At 35.2% G+C, this 22,684-nt stretch overlaps 1 protein-coding gene across 2 annotated transcripts; it reads right to left on the bottom strand.

Moving 5' to 3' along the window:
• Positions 1-693: 693 nt before the first annotated feature.
• LOC133199595 (uncharacterized) lies at positions 694-13,849 on the bottom strand. Of its 2 annotated transcripts, XM_061335431.1 has the most exons (8): positions 13,617-13,849; positions 10,381-10,752; positions 9,623-10,009; positions 9,342-9,470; positions 9,139-9,234; positions 7,935-7,949; positions 3,717-3,801; positions 694-3,527 (listed from the first exon to the last, which is right to left on the bottom strand). In XM_061335431.1, exons 1-8 carry the CDS (start codon positions 13,663-13,665, stop codon positions 2,507-2,509), a joined length of 2,154 nt encoding a protein of 717 aa, XP_061191415.1. In that variant the 5' UTR covers positions 13,666-13,849; the 3' UTR covers positions 694-2,506. The 2 variants fall into 2 exon arrangements, with proteins under 2 accessions (XP_061191415.1, XP_061191416.1); XM_061335432.1 differs by lacking the exon at positions 7,935-7,949 and having other exon boundaries at positions 13,617-13,848.
• Positions 13,850-22,684: the final 8,835 nt, after the last annotated feature.

Raw genomic sequence — 22,684 nt, 5'->3', positions numbered from 1 at the left:
CTACTGTAAATGAATCATGATCAAATTCTTGATCAATATTTTGAGGAAAAAAGTATCCTATAAACTAAATGTAATCCAATCATGCAGTGAAGCTTTAACATCTCCATGGTCTTTCCAGGCTGAACATACAATCTTGTACCAAAAAGAAAAGTATGCTTCTCTTTACCTTTAAAATCTTGTAAATAAAAAAAAAAGTGGGGCAACATGCATCTTTCTATATGGTCATGAAAATTATTACATGTATTTCTATAAATGAAGAATTCTGTGGAATGTTAAAATAAATTTTGCAATATTTTGGAATGAATCATGTTTCTAGATTATATGACAAAAATAAATAATTTGGCAACAATACAATATACTTTACAACCACAACAGAAAAATTGTGAAAACATGGCCTGTCAACACAAGTGTCAGGCTGACTCTGATTTACCATAAAACGTTCATCTGACTCATCTATAAGATTATAATAAACATCCTTCAATATTCATCTCATATTTCACAACAAGTATTCTAATACATTAAAGAAAAATCTAATATAAAATTTATTACATTTAATATTATAATTAATATTTAGATTGATACTATATACAAATTTCTAAAAGACAAAACACATATAACAATTTTTAAAACTTCTTTTATATGGTTATATAGAGTAAAGATAAATAGCATTAGTTCTTTTTCATAAAAAAAATAAATCAAATTTAGTTACATACATTACCATGTTTCTTAAATAAAAGGTTCCAAATGCACAAATTAAATAAAACATTTAGTCACAGATTTTTAAAATGAAAGAAATAAGCTATATGAATCAGATTTGGTGAAATCCTATTTTTCTTTTTCTCTCTCTTTCTTTATACAACAATTTAAACATACTGATACAGGAAAAGCATTCTCCCTTCTACTTTATGCTTTGAGCAAAGAACACCGAGTTCAAAGTATAATTTTAGCACATGAGTCTGATAGCACACTAACCAAGAAATGTCCACTTATTTGTAGATGATTGTATGATAGTATCACAAGGGAAGCACCAGGGGGAGATAAATCCTAAAAGTGAAGGGAAAACTGCTTTTTGAAAATTAAAAAAAACCTGGAATGTTTAATCGGCCCAATGAAGTAATTCAATGATTAACTAATGGAAACTCTATGCAACATTTTTATTGGAGAAGGAATCAAGATGAAAAACCTTGTTAAAAATACTAAAAAGGGAATGAAGCTAACAACATTAAATGCCTCATTTATAAATCACAACCTTGTCCTACAACTGACTCTGATATGACTGTCTGTCTGCTAAGTAAGTCGAGAGAGAGAGAGAAAGAGAGAGAACTCAAATCTCTTATAAAATTCAGATCCTATCCTAGTACTTCAAACTATAGACAACAATGAACATACAAATACTTCCTTCTAAAGCTAAAGAGTTAACATAAACATTGTTATGTAAATATGATTTGTCAAAATGTAAAAGAAGTATATCATTCAAGTATCCCTGTATCTCTTAAGTTTTTATTAGTAAATAATATTTCACAACCACAAAAATAAAAATAAATTAAAATAGAATTATTTCCTCAAGAAATCTTGTCTAAATGATGGAAACAATGTAACACAACAAATATCTTATACATGACCAAATATATGAAATCTTTGTAATATGTTTACAATATTATCTTGTTTACAACCTTTTTATATCAGATTAATACTGATGTATAAAATTCACAAAATTATATGTTAAACATGTTACAATATTATGTGTAAAAGAAACAAATGAACACAAAATCTAACTACAGACTATGTTATTTAGAAAATACATTGACCTTGAAAGCCCAAACTCTTTATGAATCCCACTCATCTTCTTTGGTAGGGGGAAAAAGCTTTTCTTTTTCATGACAACCTGACCAGCTCATTAAGATCTGGCATAGTAAGATAATGTGACACAACCATACTCTCAACACTACAACGGAGTAGATGCACAAAACACTCTTTCTTTTTGGGAGGTAAATTTACGTAACTCTCACTTTCGTTTTAAGCTACAATAGGCCCCAGTTAACATGTTAATCCAATATGACTAGTAAGAATACTATGACTTATACATCCAGTGTCCTTTGCCAACTTAATGAGATACAGTCTGTAACATTAACAGCACCACAAGGTGGGGTGGGGTGGCAGGTGCCCCACTCGGCACCACGCAGTATATGGCACAATGGACACTAAGGGACTAACGACAACCAATCACAACATCGAGACAAGGCAGGGACAATCCAGGAAACTGGCAGTTCGCAGGTAAAAGTCTAGTGTGTATAGTGTAAATACAACTGTTACATTATGCAACTTGGTCTTTTTCTCTACTTTACACTAATAAACCACCTTTCATAATTGTAAATCACATTAACTGAAAATATTCACATGTTCTTTATATCTGACATTTACACAGGTTTCAAAACTCCTCTTAATATTTACACTACCAATGTATGTTAATTCTCCGGCAAGCTGCTAAATAAATGCAGACAAAGTTTTAGAATTTAGTCTTAACATCAACAGTCTCCTTTTTCTGCACTGCGTCATATGGATCTCCATATGAATTACTCCCAGCCTCGCTCCGTCTGGCATCATATGGTTCTCCGTACGATGAATTATAGATCACACTCCCCCTCTCACTAACCTTTACTGTGGACGAGGAAGTCCCCTTACTGGAGTTTGACTTCACGGACCCAGGCACAAGATAATCATCCTCCGACACTAACACATGTTCAGGGCTCCCCACAGAGCGGTACCCAGTGTCCTCACTCCCACAGAAATTGTCATTAGATCTGGGGGTTCCCTCACTTACTCCCTGCTCCCCCTGTGATGGCCGATTGGAGGCCTCATCAGATTGGTCCCCATTCACCTGTTTGTTCTCGCTCTCTGATTCTGAATCATCTGAATCACTCTGATAGACATACAAGTCTGTATTTGTGGCCTTTGAACTTTCCCCTTGACCTTTCTGATAATCATCAATGTAAATATATCCTTTCTGTGGAATAGGTTTAGCAATATTGAGTCCCTCTGCTACATGTCCACGCTCGTTCTCCATTCTCTGAATCAACACCTGAATCTCATCACTGGTGGCATAAGCCAGATCATTCTTCTTCACTCTGTTGCTTGGAGCCTGGAATACAGAACCGTCCCAAGGAGTATGGTAAGGGTTAGCATCCAATTTGTTCTCCGGTGATTTTCTGATTTGTATGGCTTGAGATTTCCCCACTGGTGGGGTGGCAGGAATACTAGGAGGGGCTGGGGGAGGTACTCTAGGACGATCATTGGGGAAGAACGACCCCATGGCTTTTCCTGGAGTGAATGGAGATTTATTATCCATACTGCCGTTAGGCTGAGCCATGCTCTCATAGTAATTTCCATATTTATCATCACCAAACTGCTCTTCTGTGTAGCGTTCCTCAGTGTCTGATGAAGGGAATGAAGATGGAATGACTGAGCTTGGTGTGGACAGAGGGACAGGGTGTGGCAACATTGGTGGCTTCTTACGCAGCTTTTCTCTCCTGTAAAATAAACACATATTAAAACTCATTAATAGGACTTAATAAATCCAAACTCTGACATTCCCTTTTGATATCATCTAATATTTCACAGATATTAAGATAGTATAATTTCTATAAAAAAAAAAAAAAAGAGTACATTATTCATGTAACTTATTTATTCACAATTTTTGGTTGATAGAGATGACTAACCTGTGTTTAATACAGATGATGATAATAACGATGATAAGTATGATGACCAAGAGACCAGCCACAGCACCAACAATGAGGCCAAGGTCTGAAAAAATTACAACCTGTATTAGTAAATAATCAAGGTAGATAAGCAGCATCAACAATGAACAATCTCAGCTATAAATGTATAGCAGGGTAATGCTAAGTTCTCAAATAGGATTAAATTTTTCTCTCAATATCCTCCTTTGTTGTGTAGATATAATTGTAATACAGCAGATTTCACCTAACAGAGAGGAAAACTTGTCAAGTAAAGCGGGTTATCATTACATGTGCTGAAACAAACTAACGCCAATTTGTCAAATAACAATGATTACTTACATAAGTACTTTGAAATTGTTCACATATTTAACATTAATGTCAAGCTAAAACGTGTGGTCTTACATATAAAATACACATGATTATCTCACAACATGCAGTCTGTATACTGTGTTCCCACTGAGCCTTCACTCAGAGTAGAAGGGACATTTACATGACTGGTAACAAAGACAGATAAAGGGAGAGGATTATTTCATATTGCATACATAATAAATATGTTGAAGACAGTATCGGGATTATGTAATAAATGTAACATGTTGATTTGTCAATGACATACTGATGGATTTATAATCATAATATATACCGTATATATATAAAATTAAAATAATGATACATGTACAATCACAATAATTTGATATTTTGTAGATATTAAATGACTCCCAAAGTTTTACATATTTTGTATTGTAAGACTTACTGTCAACCAACATTGGGTGTTTATTCCTTAACACAAGAAATGTTACACTGGACTCACGTGGAGCCATCGCTGACCATTGATAGATAGGCCATCAGTGCTCAGTCAGGCATGACTAGGGATCTCCCGATCACCCACTGTGACCATACTAGGTCACTGAGGTCATCTTCCTTGGTCATCAACCATGTTAAACACACTTCCAATAATCAATCACCCCCACGTAAGATATATTAATTCTTATGAATTTTTACGTATTTAGGAGTAAATGGAGAGTAGAAGAAAGACAAGGATGTTTGACATTAATGTCAGTGGAGAAAGCATCAAACGGTTCAAACCCTACCTATTTATTATTATACTTAAAGGTTAAATCTCAACCAATGTGCTTACACAATATACAGTAACTTTATATGCAAGGAAAGAAAATGTCAATGGCTTCTTCATACATTTTCCAACATAAAATTGCCTAAAGTGAGAAAATTTAAGGTTTATTTTCTAATGTCAAGTATAAGTCTACTGTTGAAAACAAAATTCCACAAACCATTTCTTTTTAAATTGATGAAAATTAATGCAAAACATTGATAGTCAGTTCCAGATAGTCCTGCAGCTGAATCAGATAAAAGGTTAAGATCTAGTAACTGAAAGATGCCAACAGAATTCTCGAGAGATAAATTCCTTTAATCAAATGAATGATGTTTTATAACTATAACTGGTAAAATAAGGTGTATCAGGACATTCTAGTAATTTTAGGTACACACAATAAAAAAACATTTTTAAACTATCATTTTCAATGAAAAATGATAAAAAAAAAAAAAACATGCTTCATTTTCAATATTATTCAAACTTACATAATGAGTCAAAATCATGTGTTTTTTAAAAAGATATTTGTATCATAAAGCAAAACAATTACTGTGGTATGGAAAATATGAGTATAGCGAAGTTTTGACAAACTCAGCTGCACTGTAAAGCAAGAAAGACGGCAAATTGTAAGTGCTAGAAAAACAAAGGTTGTATCTACCATATCATTGTTATTGTCCATGTCAAGGTCACATGACTTTCATTTTAGTGTAAAATTGGAGCATGCAAAGGTGAGGAATATGTTCTGATAATCTTTTTTGAAGATTGTATTAAAATTCTCGGTCTACAGAAACTCATTTCTTTGGACTTAAACCATTGTAACTTCAACTTTTCTGCACACACATACAATAAGGAGGAAGAAACAATACACATCTTGGGGCATCTTTGCTAGCCAAGGGTTTCTGATCCACTACTCTTAAAAGTAGCAGATCAGAAACTCTTGGCTAGCAAAGATGGTCTTGGGGCAGAAAAGAATTTATTTTTTTCTCCATAAAATTAGATTTTTTAAGTTCTGAAACCTGTAAATTTCTGAAACCTAATACTTTTAAGAATTGAACAAAATGCATGGTTGTCATGCAAAAATTTTATTTCTGTCATTTTTCCTGTGTTTGCATCACAGTGTCACTTTAATCACAGCTGTAAAGTAAGGGAAAAGTTATTTTTAAATTAATTATGATATCATAATGAATCTAGCATCAAAAAAAGACAGTCTATACACATTTATTAGATTTTGACCTTAACTTCAAATCAAAAGTTAACATTATATGCATGATTGTTTCCAGTACTGTATATCCCTGTGAAGATAAATTTGCAACCGGACACCTTTGAAATGGTGACCATCTCAAAGTGCCCGCTTTTAGCAAAGGAAATTAGGAAGAAAGACCTTTATCCAAGTACACTCTTTCATGAAGTTTTAGCCACTGGATGGGGCCAATGGGAGAAAAAAAGCTCAATTTTTTTTTTTAACAGATTTGTTATAATTTGTCCACTAACTTAGAAACTTAGCTAAAGGTCACTGCACACCCTCTACACATGAGCACTCTAACGGTGAGATGTAGCATGAGCTCATCTTGGCCAACGAGAGTAAATATGCTCAGAACAAGGATTTTACACAGAGAAGTTTTCATCCTTGACCTTTTATCTAGAAAACTGGTTCAAGGTCACTGCACAGTCACTCTATATAAATGAAGTTTGAACTTAGCAATGAGAGAGAAAATATGCTCCAGACAAGGATTTTACATAGAGAGTTTTTTCAACCTTGACCTTTCAGCTAGAAATTGGTTCAAGGTCACTGCACATCCTCTACCTATGGGCATTCTATGGGTGAAGTTTGAGTTTGATTGGGCCAAGGGGAGAGAAAATATGCTCTGGACAAATGAAATCGGATGGATAGATGGACCGGATAGACAGACTAATCACTATAGGGCAGATCGGGGCCCAAATTACATTTTAAAGCTCTAAAATGTGAACAATGCTACAGAGATAGTGATTTTGACTGAATCTTAATTTCATGCAAAATAAAAATCTGTAAGAAGTTGTATGAATCTAACAAAGTCATTCAGGACCCTGTAGTATTGTGTACCGAAAACATTTTTCAGCGCTAGCCAAGTCGAGCAAGCAATGGCAAAATTTTACTAGCCGGCATCACTTTTTACTAGGCAGGTAAGATCCTGTGTGAAAAATAAAATTACCATTTTGTTTTTAGATTTATCATGGTATTCAGCATACATATTTCTAAATTAGACATAAGCATATATATTTATGTCATATATGGTGTCACATCTTTGTCATACTGAACATTTCTCTGACAGGCTTTTGAATATATCCAGCATAGTTCAGATTGACTGTTTTAAGTATAATAATTAGTAATACACATTGTAGTATTGTTAATTACTATGACCTCACATGGAATCATGTATCAAACAAGACAATAATTTTGAGAACATCAAGACAAAATACATATGTACATGATATACTTTTCTTGAACTGTACACAATAAGCCCTGCTTGTACATGTAAATATAATCTGGTGATAAACAGTGACAGAGACATCATGCTTTAGTGAGGGTGACAAGTGCTGGATCTGATACAGTATCTCATACACCAAAACCATCTCAAAACATCAATAGTTTCTGGTGATATCTCTCAAAACATCAATAGTGTCTGGTGATATCTCTCAAAACATCAATAGTGTCTGGTGATATCTCTCAAAACATCAATAGTGTCTGGTGATAGCTCTCAAAACATCAACAATATATGGTGATATCATTCAATGAGATTACTCTGGATATGTTCAAGACTACACAGATGCTGATAAAGGTGGGGTACAGAATGTCTCTGTTTATGGCTTACTATTATTGCTTCCTTATTTCCTTATCATAAGGAATGTTTAAATAAACTTTTTATTTTTGAACAAGTTTATACACTAAATTTTAACATGAAATTTAGCCAGTAAGAATTGCAGGTTATGCTAGCTTCCTCAAGAAAAATTGATTTAAATTGACTTAAAAAATAATAATTCCTGTTCTATTTGACAATGGTGACAGTCATAAACAGACACATACTGCCTCATAAGATGTAACACAGTAATTAACTTACCAGGCCATGCAAAACCTTAAATAATTCATAAAACACTACTGTGATCAACTCTTCAAAAGTATCATCTTTTGTCTTCATCACATTGTATAACAATTTGAGAACATACATAGTCTACTGATTGAAATATCATTTGTTTGCATCCTTGTCAACTTGACAAAATTTATTTCAGTTTGTAAAACAATATGTGAGGCAGATAACTAGAGGCCCATAGGCCACAACACTCACCTGAGTCACTGTTCTTCATAATATTTGCCCCATCCTATCCTTGGGGGAGGGGGAAGAGGGTATAGGATGCTTGCATATTAATATGACTAATCATAACCATGTTGTTCTTTTCAAGTAGAGTCTTTTTCATTAATTCTCTATTGTGGCCCCACCCTACTCTCAGGGGTCAAACACTTGAATCTATAAGACATGCCAATGTTTGCATATTAGTATCACTAAACATGGTCCCACTGTTTGTGAAAAGAAGCTTTTTTAAAAAATATTTTCCCATGTAAAACTTTGATGCCCAATAGTGGTTGCATCCTATCCTCTGTCGGCCATGGTTTGAACATAGTAGAATCTATGCCATCTGATAATGTTTGCATCAGTATCACTAATCATGGTCCTGCTATACTTGAGAAGAAAATCTTTAAACATATTTTCCTATATATATGTAAAACTTTGTCCCCTATTAGAACCCAACCATACCTTGGGGGCCAATTTGCACAAACTTGAATCTGCAATACCTGGGGATGCTTGCATATTCATATCTCTAATAATGGTCTACTGAAGATATGAAAAGAAATTTTAACTTTGATCCTCTATTGCGGCCTCGGCCCAGCCCAGCCCAGGGGGTCATGATTTGAACTTGAATTTACACTATGTCAAAAGCTTTCACATAAGTTTCATTTTTATTTTTTGTTGAGAGGAATATTTTTTATAACACCCACCCTATTTTTGCCTTTTCTTGATTATCTCCCCTTTCAAGAGTTTGTGGCCTTTCATTTGAACAAACTTGAATTCCCTTAACCCAATGATGTTCTGTGCAAAGTTTGGTTGAAACTAGCCTAGTGGTTCTGGAGATGAAATTATGTTCAACATTGACCATGACAATGACTACAAACAACTTACACATTTTGATCAGAAAAGCTCACTTGCTTTGGCTCAAGTGAGCTAAAAATGTGTATATAAGTCAGTCTCATATTATCAGACCACTTACCCTTCTTATTGAGAGTTGCATCCTCCTTATCTCTGGGTTCATTTTCTCCACCAGATGGCACTTCTCCTTCATTACCAGAAGGACCAAATATATCCCCTGGAAAGCACATATAAATATTATAATATATCATTATCATAGAAGTATTTCAATTTCATTTCAATAACCATTGTATCACCTGAGATTAAGCGCTTGCCTAGTCTTACCTGGTGTTTTGGTCGTTGTCTTTTGTTCAAATGCTGGTGTGGTGAGAAGTGATGGGGGTCCGCAGAATACTAAATTCTCAGGCTGGTTGCTCCCACATGTTACAATCACATCTATATTACGCACTGTGGCTGCAACATCAAACAATTAAATTAAAAGAAATGAGATGAAGCATTATAATGTAGTCAAAAGCTTCACAGAATATATAATTACCACATACATGTAAGTATCATCTTACCCTATATGTACATGGGGAAAACTGAAGCAAAGGTGAGGCATTTACCTGAAACCTCCAACCAGACTTGGGAGGGGTATACTCCTGGTTGATTGTACAGTGAAACCCTAGCATAGGGGGAGGCGCTGTAGAAAAGATCATAGAAGCCCTTCTGGAAGTAGTTGTTCTGACACCTGTAACCCTCTGATGTTTTGGTATCAGTCAAGGTCACACGACTGTGACGATTACAGTGATTGATATCATTGTGAGAATGAAGTCTGACATCTACAGCACGAAACTTCAGCCTGCCCGGAGAGTCACAGTCAGATGTTGAAATAGCACAGGAACAGACACGTGGATCCCCCGTAGCATTGGCATAACGGGAGCCGTTGTATAGGAGCGAGACGGACTTGCCCCGTCTTGATGCCTCAGAGCAGATATCAATAAAAGTCTCCTCTGAAAAGAACAAAATTCAACAAATCTAAATCTTAGCATGATCATTCTAGAAAGGAATTTTCATACAAAGATTCCTTAAAAAATACTCTCTTCACAAGTGAACTCAGTAATGAATTTTGATGAGAAATGTTCAATGAAGATCATCTATTACAATGTAGTTGCTGTAAACACTGCATAAATTTTTCTGTCTTTTCATGACATGAAATTCAGCTTTTACTCGGATCATTGCTCTGTTAGTCCTTTTATATTAAATCATAAAAATAAGACATGTATACTTCTTAGATTGTGGCATATTTTTCTCACCTCTTTGAACTGTCTGAAAAACAAACACTTCTGAGCATAAAATCTGTAATATACAATACTTGACCAACCTTTAATACAGCTGTAGGAGGCAGCGATGTAATTTGTTTTGTCTCTATAGCTGCAGCGTGACCCAATCTGTACAGACTCTGCACGGAACCAGCCACAGTTCTGGTATCCTGAACAGTTGTTAAACACCTGGAATGCTTTCTGATAAGAGAAAGGCAAACTGCAGTCACCTCCATAGTAACTACAACACTGCTCACTGGCCTGGCACATCAGGCTCGGGTTGTCAGAGTCCGGACACTGGGCTGTGGTCTGTTTGGCATAGTATGTCAAATCTCGAGGAGCTACCCTATGTCCTCGGGGACAGTCCATTCTGTAGCCAAAGTCACAACGTCCCACACAAGCAGTTGTTTGTACATCCTCCTGCCCAGATATCACTGTTAATACATATAAAAGTAGTCAATAATCATCTTTATTAATTAGAATAGCCTTTGATAATTTGTCTATAATTCGAATCTATTGAATTTCCAATGAGCATCATGGCATATGCAGGGTTCCAAAAAGATTTGAAACAGGTGGTACTTTTACCATGTTTACAATGAGGTACCTGGCAGAAGCAATTTAATTAAAATGTTTTTTCTTCACTGAATATTTTTGACCAGTACGATTCTGATTTCAGCCTGGTAAAAGTACCAGGTACATGTACCAGCAGATTTTAAAAGCTCTGTCATATGTATTTACTGTGGATTTATAAAACTACACCTGCATCTGAATAAGAAAATTTTCACCTATTACTGTAGTTTGTTCGGTACCAGTCAATTTTTCTGACACACAAGTACAAGCTACTGAATAGTCTTTGAATGCACACTTAACAAAAAATACCGACAAAACTTTATTGATTTTGTGTCAAAATAAATTTATAATTTTTGAGGAAAGATAAATTATGAAACATTTTCATTTCTTTGTTTTGTCATAAATTATCCTAGACAATTCTTACTATCTCCATCACATACAGCATATGAACCAACCCCTATTCTATCAGTCCACTGTTAAACATATTGACATACATTGACAGGAAGTGACCTATTGGTCATAAAGTGTATGAGTGATAAAAAACAAACAAAAACACAATAATAATGTCACAGAGTGAAAATTACTAGTTTTTATTTTACTTATAGTTATTATTTAATTAGTACAGCTAGTATAGTATTACATGTAGTAGTAAATAGCTGTAGTAAAATTCCATTCATTCATACTTGTCATCATCAGTGTTTGTATTGTATTCTGGTTTGTAAGGTGGTATGTGTCACATGATTGTGTTGTTGGAATGTCACATGATTGTGTTGTTGGAATGTCACATGATTGTGTTGTTGGAATGTCACATGATTGTCTTGTGATTACTGTTGATTCCAGGGTGAGCGTGGTAGAACCAGACAGTGTGGGGGTGGTTGCTATGTACGCATGTGTGTGTGTGTTAGTATAAATACTTAGGCACGGACTTATTCTTTTGAACTTGCACAATACTTTGAATTAGTAAGGGTTGATGTTCTCCTGCAAAAAATCTATCAAAGCAGGCAGTTTAGCTAAGATATTCCTTATGGAATCTTGGTCATATCTGGTAAGAATTAATCTAATATTGATTTTAAACTATTGAAATTAAATATAGTGTGAGTGAATTTGTCTGTATGAGTGTGTCACATTCATTACAGGTCACCTTCTTTTCTTCATTTGTTTCTTCATTCATTCTTCATTATTTGACATAATAAAATATTTGAACCTCCTTATGTAGATTCGCCTTATTTATCCTTATGATGGAAGACCCTGTCACAATTACAACAACAAAATTCTGAAAAGTGAGTCAAGTGACCACCAGAAATTTCAACAGTGTTTATTAATTATGTTCATGGAATATCAGGGTTAATTTCATAAAGCTAGAAAAACTTTCCCTAAATCATCCTCATAACATCAGAGGTCCTGAGTCAACATGTTGCCGTTGAACCCCAAAGATCATTCAATATTTTATGGGCTGACTGCAGTGACACCTTGTTGGGCAATTCGCAAATTTTTTTTTTCATCCTTATCTGTCAACCAATCACATTAAACCTTTCAGTGATAAACAACTTGTGACACATGCATTTGAGGTGTCAACTGATTCCTTTCTGTTTACATATCTGTCTACTTATAAAAGCTTCAATTTGATTGGTGCTTTTCAATGAGAAAAGCAAGCCTGAAAAATATCAAATGATCTTTCTCAGGAGTCCAAGCAATGTGTTGTTTCAAGACCTTTGACGTTGTGAGAATGTTAATTTAGGATACATTTACCATTTTTTTGTACTGACTTGAAATGGATTGCATACTTAAAAGTTATTCATCAAAAAGTGAAATACTGTAAATATATGGTACAGAAACAAGATTAAATTAGATAAGAATACATGTTTTATTCCTTTCAAGAACTCACTCACAGCTCTTTTTCAAAGCAAATTAATAATTAAATAATGTTGCTGTTAGATCATATTTCACCAAACTATATCAATTAGCCCTGCAAGAGGAGTATCACAGTTATTGTCAAACAGTCCGTGGTTAACAACAGGTCCAGTACAAAGACTATATATTTCTACCTATGTAGCTATTAATAGCTACGTTGGTATTTAAACCTACCCAAAGTAGCTATTCTACTCTTTGCATTACTTGCATTTTGTGGCCAAATGGCTGAACGGCGCAACATGGTGAGTACCAAATTTCTTAATACAGTCACACTGATGATGAATACAACAAAATTTTGGCCAAAAAATGATTACATCGTTAATTAACAATTTTGCATTAATTACTATGCAAAATTGTTAATTTATGAAGTAATCATTTTTTGGTCAAAATTTTGTTTTATTCATCATCAGTGTGACTGTAGCAAGAAATTTGGCTCTTACCATGTTGCACCGTTCAGCCGTTTGGCCACAAAATGCAAGTAATGCAAAAAGTAGGTAAAAATAGCTACTTTAGGTAGCTTTGAATACCTACGTAGCTATTAATAGCTACGTAGGTAGAAATGGTCTTTGGACTGGACCTGAACAAGATATAAATAGATGTTCATGTCATAATATAATTTGTTACACATATAATTTAAATTGGACCATATTGTAACAGTTCTTTTAATAATCGTAAACTATTTTATATGCTTTTGAAAGCTATTTATATATATTTTATATGGCACTGTCATATACTGATATAGCACCTGTGACTTTTAAAGAGGATAGCTAACTTAGAATAGATATGACATCACCAAATAAAGAAAAGTGAAACAAACCAGAAACAAAGATCTCAAGTGTCAGCCAGACTAGGTGGTACGCCGGCATGATCAATCCACAGTTCTTACATCGCGACCCTTCCTCAATTCAATCTGTGACCTCTTGGTCAGTGCAACTTGTATAGTAACTGATGCCACGATATATTATCAGATCTGTCGGAATACTCTATATTTTAATAATTCAAAGAGCAGAAAATTCCCACCTTCACACTGGTGGTAATCTTACGATTCTATCCAAAAAAGAAATGTTTTTGTTTTTAGTTTCATTTATGGTTCAGCCATTTTTTTCACCTGGGCACCGGAACCGGAAATTGTTTTTATGGGTTCCCAGTGAAATTGCTACTCTACTATTTCGAACAGAAGAACCAATCTCCCAAGTAGAGTTGTCGTTCGTACCTCTCTCAGACACACTCTCTGTATCCTCCTTTTTTTTATGTCAACTGATGCAACTCTCTTTGACTATTATTGCTATTATTATTATTATTATTATTATTAATTTTTTTAATACTATTTTCCATAGAATATCTGTTTATTCTACATGAGGCAGAAGTTGGATTTCTGTATATCCTTTAGCACCGACTCTTGCTGCACTTGTTGATGTATCAGACATTTTTTATGTGTTCAGTTATATGTATAATATTAGTAATAGTAATGCACATGATTGCACATTAAGTTGTATCAATTAAGAGTACAGATATATCTTAAACCAAGACAACCTATGTCTACATATGACACTCAAAACATCACCAATGTATTGCTCTTCATTATATGTTGTATTCTGTCTGTTATCCTATCTGTAATTATACATGGTATATGTTTATGCCCATTGGGCCCTGATTTGGTAATAAATCCTATTCTATTCTATTCTATTCTATATATTATGAATCGATTACAAAAAATAACAACCAACAAATTAACATAAAATTCAGGTTAGATTTAGTACTGTCATTTTTGTAGTAATATTATATTTTAAAAAGCATGTTCATTCTTGTAAACGTATCCTACAGTAAAAAAAATACATATATCCTACAGTAAAAGGCGGTGAATTATTTTCCGTCTCTATCACATATATATATATATATCTACATCTGAGACGGAGTGTTTTCACCCCAAAACCGCTTGTTGTGTTTGTACCTTGGACAATGAAGATTAGATCGTTTCCGCATCCATTTAAACCTCGGTTCTCACATTACCCCAAACGTTATGTCAGAAATTGAAAAATCAATAGACACATTTAACAAACAACGACGAAAAACAAAAATAATTCACAAGTGATTCATCGCCATTAGCTAGGTTATCTGAGTAAATATCGGACGCAAGGACTTGCTGACCCCAGTAATCTAGGTTTACAGAATACAGAAAACATGTGTATTTATTTCTGATTTTGAGCCCAGAAATAAACAAATATGAAATTATTCCGATAATAAGGAAAAAGACAAGTCATTGAATGGATAGTAACAATAAGTACATGGCATTGCTCATTTTAACAATGATCTTATGACATTATATCAGGTAAAAGACACTATATTATACAAATATATATATATAGCCCTTTTATGAAGTCAATCCATATATAGTTATATCGACTTCACAGAAAAGCATATATCGAATGAGCACGAAGTGCAAAGTCGATATGCTTTTCTGTGAAGTCGATATACCTAAGGATTGACCGAATCAAAGGGCTACATTTGACATTTGTTGTTTCTTTGGAAAGGAAAGAGTCAAATTCATTATGTAGGAATTTGTATTAAAGTCAAATGTGGCGTATTTTTTTTTTTTTTTTTTTTTTTTTTTTATAAATTCAGACTAACTAAAATTAAAAAGATCTTTCCATTTGTTTTATTACTTCATATAAAAGATGGGCCTTTCCTGTTAATTACACAGTATAAATCAATCACGTTTCAAAGATAATAGAAATTTAAAACAATAACCGATTTATTTACAGACTCCGCATTTAATTAACAGACAGTTTAAAATCAGTCTAACTATGGAAATATGAGGTTATTCAAGTTCAAAATCGGTGAAAATTTTAATTTGAACGTAAATAACATGTATCATGTTTATCTACACTCAATCTCATATTTTTATTTTTTAGCTCAGATACGCCATAAAGACTTTTCACTATTATAAACACATCTTTGGTTTTCCCCTAGGTTATTTTTAGTAACTCAAGTCAATATCGTAAAATATAATTTTGCACGTGATATATAGCAAGCAAACCTATCAAAGAGCAAGGGCCACTTAGGGTCTTTTTTGCCCTGAATTTCTGAAAATCGAAACTGCTCAGTTTTGGTTGCAAATGCTGAATTTTATCACTTGGACCCTTGGTGACCGTGCATCTATTGAACAGGACGTAATTTTCTCTCTAGTCAATGCATTATGACGTCATGAAATGTGTCATTTTCACCATATCCTGTAAATTCCTTTAGAAATGACCAAAAGATGAAGTATTTTTTTCTATTTCATATAGAGCACAACCTCTGATCCAAAATATGAAATTACATAATGAAAGACCTGTTTCTGAAGATCATAAAACATGTTTTAATTTTTGGATCGAGGGCTGTGTTCATATTTTAATTCTTTGCTGAAGGTAGTGAAATACGCCCGTTTTCTGCAAAATTCAAGAACATTGTTACTGTCATAACTATTGAACAAACTTTGTGGTATTCAGTGTCTGAAATCATAACCTCAATGTTAGTTATGATGAAATCATAACCTCAGTGCTAGTTATTATGAAAATGAAAATGTACTGGTGTGAGCCTCAATCACATTTTTATGCCCCCGTATCGAAGATTCGGGGTATATAGTTTTTGCCTTGTCCGTCCGTCTGTCTTTCTGTCTGTTTGTCCGCAAAAACTTTAACATTGCCCATAACTTTTGATTGGTTGGAGCTATGGCTTTCATATTCACATGCAAAATTTTTCCCATCTTTAACCTTGGCCATAACTTTTGAACGATTGGTACTAGAGCTTTCATACTTCACATGTGTATTCATTGTGAAAAGACGTTTCTTTGGGTACCACCATATTTGACCTTTTGACCTTGGAGTTTGACCTACTTTTGAAAAACTTTAACATTGGCCATAACTTTTGAACGGTTGGTGCTAAGGGTTTCATACTTAGCATATGTAGTCCTTGTGACAAGATCATCCTTTGGATTCCAACAACTTGGACCCTTTGACCTTGGAGTTTGACCTACCTTTGAAAAACTTTAACCTTGGCCATAACTTTTGAATCGCTGATGCTAGGGCTTTCATACTTCACATATGTAAACCTTGTGACAAGACCTTTCTTTGGATACCAACAACTTTGACCCTTAACCTTGACCTTGGAGTTTGACTTACTTTTGGAAAATTTTAACCTTGACCATAACTTCTGAACCGTTGGTGCTAGGGCTTTCATACTTCACATATGATCCTTGTGACAAGACCCTCCTTTGGATACCAACAACTTTGACCCTTTGACCTTGGACTTTGACCTCCTTTTCAAAAACTTTAACCTTGGACACAACTTTTGAACGGTTGGTGCTAGGGCTTTCATATTTAACCTTTTTTTCCCTTGTGACAGACCTTCCTTTGGATACCAACAATTGTAATCCATTGACCTTGACCTTGGAGTTTGACCTACTTTTGAAACACTTTAACCTTGTTCATAACTTTTGAACGATTGGTGCTTCAGCTTTCATATTTCACCTGTATATTTCTTGCGAGAAGGCCTTTCCTTAGACACCATTAATTTTGACCATTTGACCTTGACCTTGATGTTTGAATTACTTTAACCTTTTTCATATCTATTCAATGGTTGCTGTTAGGGCTTTCATATTTCACAGGTATATTCCTCGAGACAAGACCTTACTTTGGGTACCAACATATTTGATTTGCATTTGAGAAAGTTTAACCTTTGCTATAAGTTGCCATACGGGGGCATCAGTGTTTCACAAACACATCTTGTTTTCATTAACTTTGTTTAATTTATTAAATGTCAAAATTTCATTACCACTATCTTTCTCACAAAAAGACCACTGCATGACTGTATTACAAGGTTGTGGTAGTTAGATGGAAAGAAACTGAACAATATCTCATCTTACGTAAATAGAAATTACGTATATGCCGGAAAAACAAACGATTTAAAAACATGAAACTATGAGGTATTAGAAAGGGCATAGCCATTGGTTACCGTTTGAATTGTATTCCAGCAATTTGTTGGAATTCCCATAGGTACTAAACAGTACCAACTGTTATTAGCAGATCCATTCATAAAAAGAAGAATTTATTCATAAACTACTACATGAAAAGAAGTCTAATGCTGTGGCCTTCACTTCGACATTTAGATTTATCGACGACGTTGTATCAATATTCATTCCTATGTTTATTCGATATATCCCTTTGAACTCGAAATACCACAGAGTCTGATACATCTACTTTACATTTGGATATTCTAGTAGAAAAAGAGATTAATGGCAACCTAACGACAAAACTTTCAGATAAACTTGATGACTTCAACTTTTCTATCGTCAACTTCCCTTATTTATGTATTGATAAACCATTATCACCTACATATGGAGTTTATGTCTCCCAGCAAGAGTATGCTGTACGAACAATTTCTAAAATGAGACAAGCTATTAACAGACAAGTTGATGATACAAGGTTATCAACAGTTCCGTTTAAAGTCAATATTTCACAAATTCTGTGGTCAATACAATGACCTTGTTAGTAAATACAATGTTGACTGACGTTTTTCATACAAATTGTGATTCCATTATTTTCACACTGAATTCTCTTTGGAAATGTTTTCCGTTTGCCCGATCATGACAAGGAGCACATGGCGGATGTGACCAGTCGACAGGGAATGCTTACTCCTCCATGGCACGTGATTCCATTTCTGATGTTTTTAGAGGTTCGTGTTTGCTCTGCTCCCAATCCGTATTGTTCAAATGGACTTTTGAGCTGGATTACTGTTCGTTTTCTTCCTATTTCATTGTATCACTACGCATTGTATGTATTAATTTTTCTCTTCAATGTTTAACTTTTAATCTTGCAACCCCTTCTCTTTTATGTGCAAGTTATTAAATGTCACATTGCATGTAATTGTACATATACACTAATATTGAAGTTTCTTGTTGTCCGGTACGTGCTGATTTATAATTGGTAATTAATGAGTAACTTTTAATCAATTTGATAGACCATTCACCTTCTTATCTTTTTGTTCTGTCCCATCTAAAGACCTGATCAAGATTTGTCATGAATTTACAGTTGCTTTCAAATATCGGACACTTTTAAAAGTAAATATCCCCCCCCCCTTTCTCTCTCTTTCTAACAGTTTGTGAACTTTAACGGAAAATCAGCTTACTTTTAATTCAGATTGCCCTAATACTGACCAGGATTTAATTTCTCTTTAAATAGCACTGTCTTAGCTGGAGATGTTTTCAACGACCGTAAGAACAACATTTCTTTAATAACAAAACAGGCTTTTGGCACTGGTACGTTTGTTTAGGTTTGATAGATTTTCCATGAGTTCAGGCTTAATTTGTATGATGTCTGTTACATTAGAAAATTGCGTTAAGATATTGCAGGTACTCTAGAAGTTAGAAAATATATAGTTGATATGAAGAACAGTATTTTTATAAACACTACAATCTAGATCTAGCACAATGTACTATAAGAGTAAGGTTGATACGGGTGACGGGGACGCGTGCTGTCTACAGGGGTATTAATCTGACAACCGCCGATAGACCATACGTTAATTACATGCAATCAATCTCTTTAAATCTTTTCTTCTATAATTCACACTTTGTTACGTGTATTTTCAAAATCAATACATCAGGCAGTTGTCCTTTTAAAACAGCTTTTTAATATGTAATAAAGTTTGGTTAAGGCATTTATAAACAACTTTAAAACATACTAATCTGAGTCCTTAAGTAAATCCCTAGTCTTTGTCCTGTAGAGATTTCCTTAATTAGCTGTGACTGACCACAGGACTTAGGTCGCTGCAGTATACTCGTCACCGGCGATCTTCTTATCCCACCATGGTGCAGCGAAATGTTTATTGAAAGTTTTGTTATCAGATTATAATTTTAAATCTCTGAAATGCCTCTTTCCAATCCATGTATTCAATCTAGCTGATTTCAAACTGTTGTGTGTGGTGCGTACAATTAAATACGGATGTATAATTTTGGAATTTGGCGTTTCCCTAAACAGTGCGTAAAATCTTACAAGTTTGGCGTTTATGAAGCTAAAGCACCAAATCTGTTCTAAGTGCAGAGGGAAATTTTAATTGTTAGAAAGTTGACAACCAAACAACGTTAAAATAGTGGATAAACACATTATAGGATGGATCATCGTACAGAAGTGTCAAAAAAAGACCTGTTTATTTATTGCCATGAGTTCTTTCGCTGTGAATTACGTCAGTCCAGTTAAGCAGTTTTTGATGGCTTGTCGAGTCTCAGAGATGTCGACGTTATTTATGAGATAAAAATCTCACAAAGAGTTAAAACACACCTGGAAATGACTTTCGTTTAAAAAGTGAAGGCGATTGGAAGATAATAGATTTACGATCGAAATCAGAATTCAATATGCCAATTGATCATTATAAAATGTCAATACAGGCTAAACCCCTATATTCTGTGTTAGGAAAACCTGACGTGGGAAGTCTGATGAAAATCGTTCGCCCTCTAGGGAGCATAAGACGAGCAAAAGTTCCTAATTTTACTTCTGACAGGAATGAAATTCCTCAGAAATCCCTTGAAATATCAGTCGATAACGGCTTCGTCCACCAAGACAAGCCAACGTATACCTCGCCATTAGACGATCCGGACACAAGGCAGGCGGACATTTCCGCCGATCAACAGGAGGACAGTGTATCCGTCAGGGAGGATCAATTCCTCCCCAAAATGCAACGAACTAGGAGTAAAGTGTTTGAAAGTCGCTATAAAATTGCTGCTTCAAGGAACAATGAACCTGTAAAACCAGCAAAACTTTACAACAAACGAGTAGTGTACCTACCGATGTTTCGGATTAACGTGGAGACGTACGTGGGGAACGACGAGGATAATCGGGCGGTAGAAAACACGCGGCAGTCACTGAAGATGATGATCGACAAAGGCAGACGACAAGCCAAAAACTCGTCAAGAGTCAAGTCTGCCAGTATAAAAAGCTACAATTTTGTGACACCGGGAAGGGAGAACGACATCCCATTACTGGACACTGCTACACCACGACCTCTCATTCAGACTGACCATACCTTTTTATCCACCCCACGGAAGACCCGCAATGTACCAGTGATCATGGACTGCCATACATGTAACTCAGCACATGGACATCGTCGAAGCAGCGAAGGAAACAGTGATGATACAGACAGGATGGACGTTCATTTTGAAACACTGGATCTAAATTCTTCATTAGAGGAATCTTTGATTGACCAAGTGGAGGCAGAAAATCGGTCCGAGACTTCACGTGTAGCACCTAGCGAGACAAGAACCACAATCACCGCGGTGCAAAGGCGGAAATCGCGGGGGAACGGCAGTCTCTCTGATCCATACCGCCACACAGGACCCACTGCACAACAACAGGATCAAATGAAAATTGGTTGGCCAAGTTACGAAGATTTTCGGAGGATGAAACATAAAGGACGGAACCACACGTTGAGTAAAAAGCAATCAAAAGACAATAAAAAGTCTACAAATGATGTTCAAAAGTGGGTCAATATTCATTATACTAAAAGTAAACCATTGCAACGCTACACGCCGCCGCCGAGTTTCCCTAAGCTAAATCCTATCATTGTACCATCACATACATGCGTTGACTGTCCGATGTGTGATCTTGTTTCTCGAACTGAACGCGGACCTACTCCTTGTCCGCCCAATAGCCCCACGTTTGGCGTAACAAACACGTCATATATTCCGTCACCCCACCGCCATTGTCATTCTGACTCCAAAATACCGCCAAAAGATCACGTGACATTAAAAAGTGTGCAGATCAACCGGAATGAAATGACTATTCCGAAAGTGACAGTGAAAGTATTGGACACCAAACAACAACTGGAGGAAGCCAAACTTTCCTATTCCAAATTTCCAAACTGAAAAATTGTATTCAACTTGATTTAATTCGTTTTAATAATTTTTTATCAATATGCTTAAAAGTGCTGAGATTCGTGGTATAGAGCTGAGGTGTAGTCGGGTATATCGACCAATTGAGACGGGAAATATGACATTGTTTCTGGACATACTATAATTTCCTAAAGATCACTAAATTAGTATTCCTTTCTAATTACCTTAAGTTTAAAAAAATCTGTTGCATTAATAAACAATAATAAAATTCTGCATATTTAGCAAACATAGTACCAGACAAATTCTCTGCTGTCGATAATCGATATGTTGGTGCTTAAAAGTGTTGGAGGTTCATTTGGGGCCAAATATATTTCCTTTGGCCAATATTCAATATATATGTGGCACCATGGCCAGTAAGATGTCGCAAAGTTGATAAGCTTAAAAAATATATAAAGTCCTATGGAATACCTCTGACCCTCTGTGTCACATGCAAAGCAGAGAATTATCTGGGAATCATGCATTTTGGATATTTGTCTGTGTGTTTGTTCGTCACAGTGATTGATTGTATGTTGTTTAACGTACCATTCGAGAATTTTTCATTCATATAGAGACGTCACCGTATGTCGGTGAATGGCTTCAAATTTAGACCTATATACTCAGCACTCAGGGTCATTGAGCAGTGAGGGTTCTTTATCGTGCCAACGCCAACCGTGAAATGGGACCTTGGTTTTTAAGATCTCATCCGAAAGACCCGCGTGACTTTCACTTGCCGAGCGCATGGCAAAGGAACAGCCACTTCCTATGTTTAGGTTTGTCGCGGCGCGGGCCTCCTGATCACGAAGAAAACGCTCTATTACGAGGCTACCATGATCGGTCTCAGTGTATATCTTGTGTTTGCTTGTTTGTTTATTTGTTGTTTAACGTCCCTCGAGAATTTTTCACTCTTATGGAGATGTTACCACTTGCCGATGGAGGGCTGCAAATGTATACCTATATACCCGGCGCTCAGGGCCATTAAGCAGTGA

This window comes from Saccostrea echinata, unplaced genomic scaffold (genome assembly GCF_033153115.1).
Source record: "Saccostrea echinata isolate AGI-Se365-2 ecotype Australia unplaced genomic scaffold, CSIRO_AGI_Sech_v1 ptg000034l, whole genome shotgun sequence".
Taxonomy (NCBI): Eukaryota; Metazoa; Mollusca; class Bivalvia; order Ostreida; family Ostreidae; genus Saccostrea; species Saccostrea echinata.
Note: the sequence above shows the minus strand (reverse complement) of the source record. Positions and strands in the feature narration are given on the sequence as shown.

Coding starts and splice junctions, on each gene's coding strand:
- LOC133199595 (XM_061335431.1), bottom strand. CDS start 13,665: ATGCCGGCGTACCACCTAGTCTGGCTGACACTTGAGATCTTTGTTTCT. Junction 10,753..13,616: donor ACTTGAGATCTTTGTTTCTG/GTTTGTTTCACT, acceptor ATGTATTAACAG/TGATATCTGGGCAGGAGGAT. Junction 9,471..9,622: donor AGTCTGGTTGGAGGTTTCAG/GTAAATGCCTCA, acceptor TTGATGTTGCAG/CCACAGTGCGTAATATAGAT.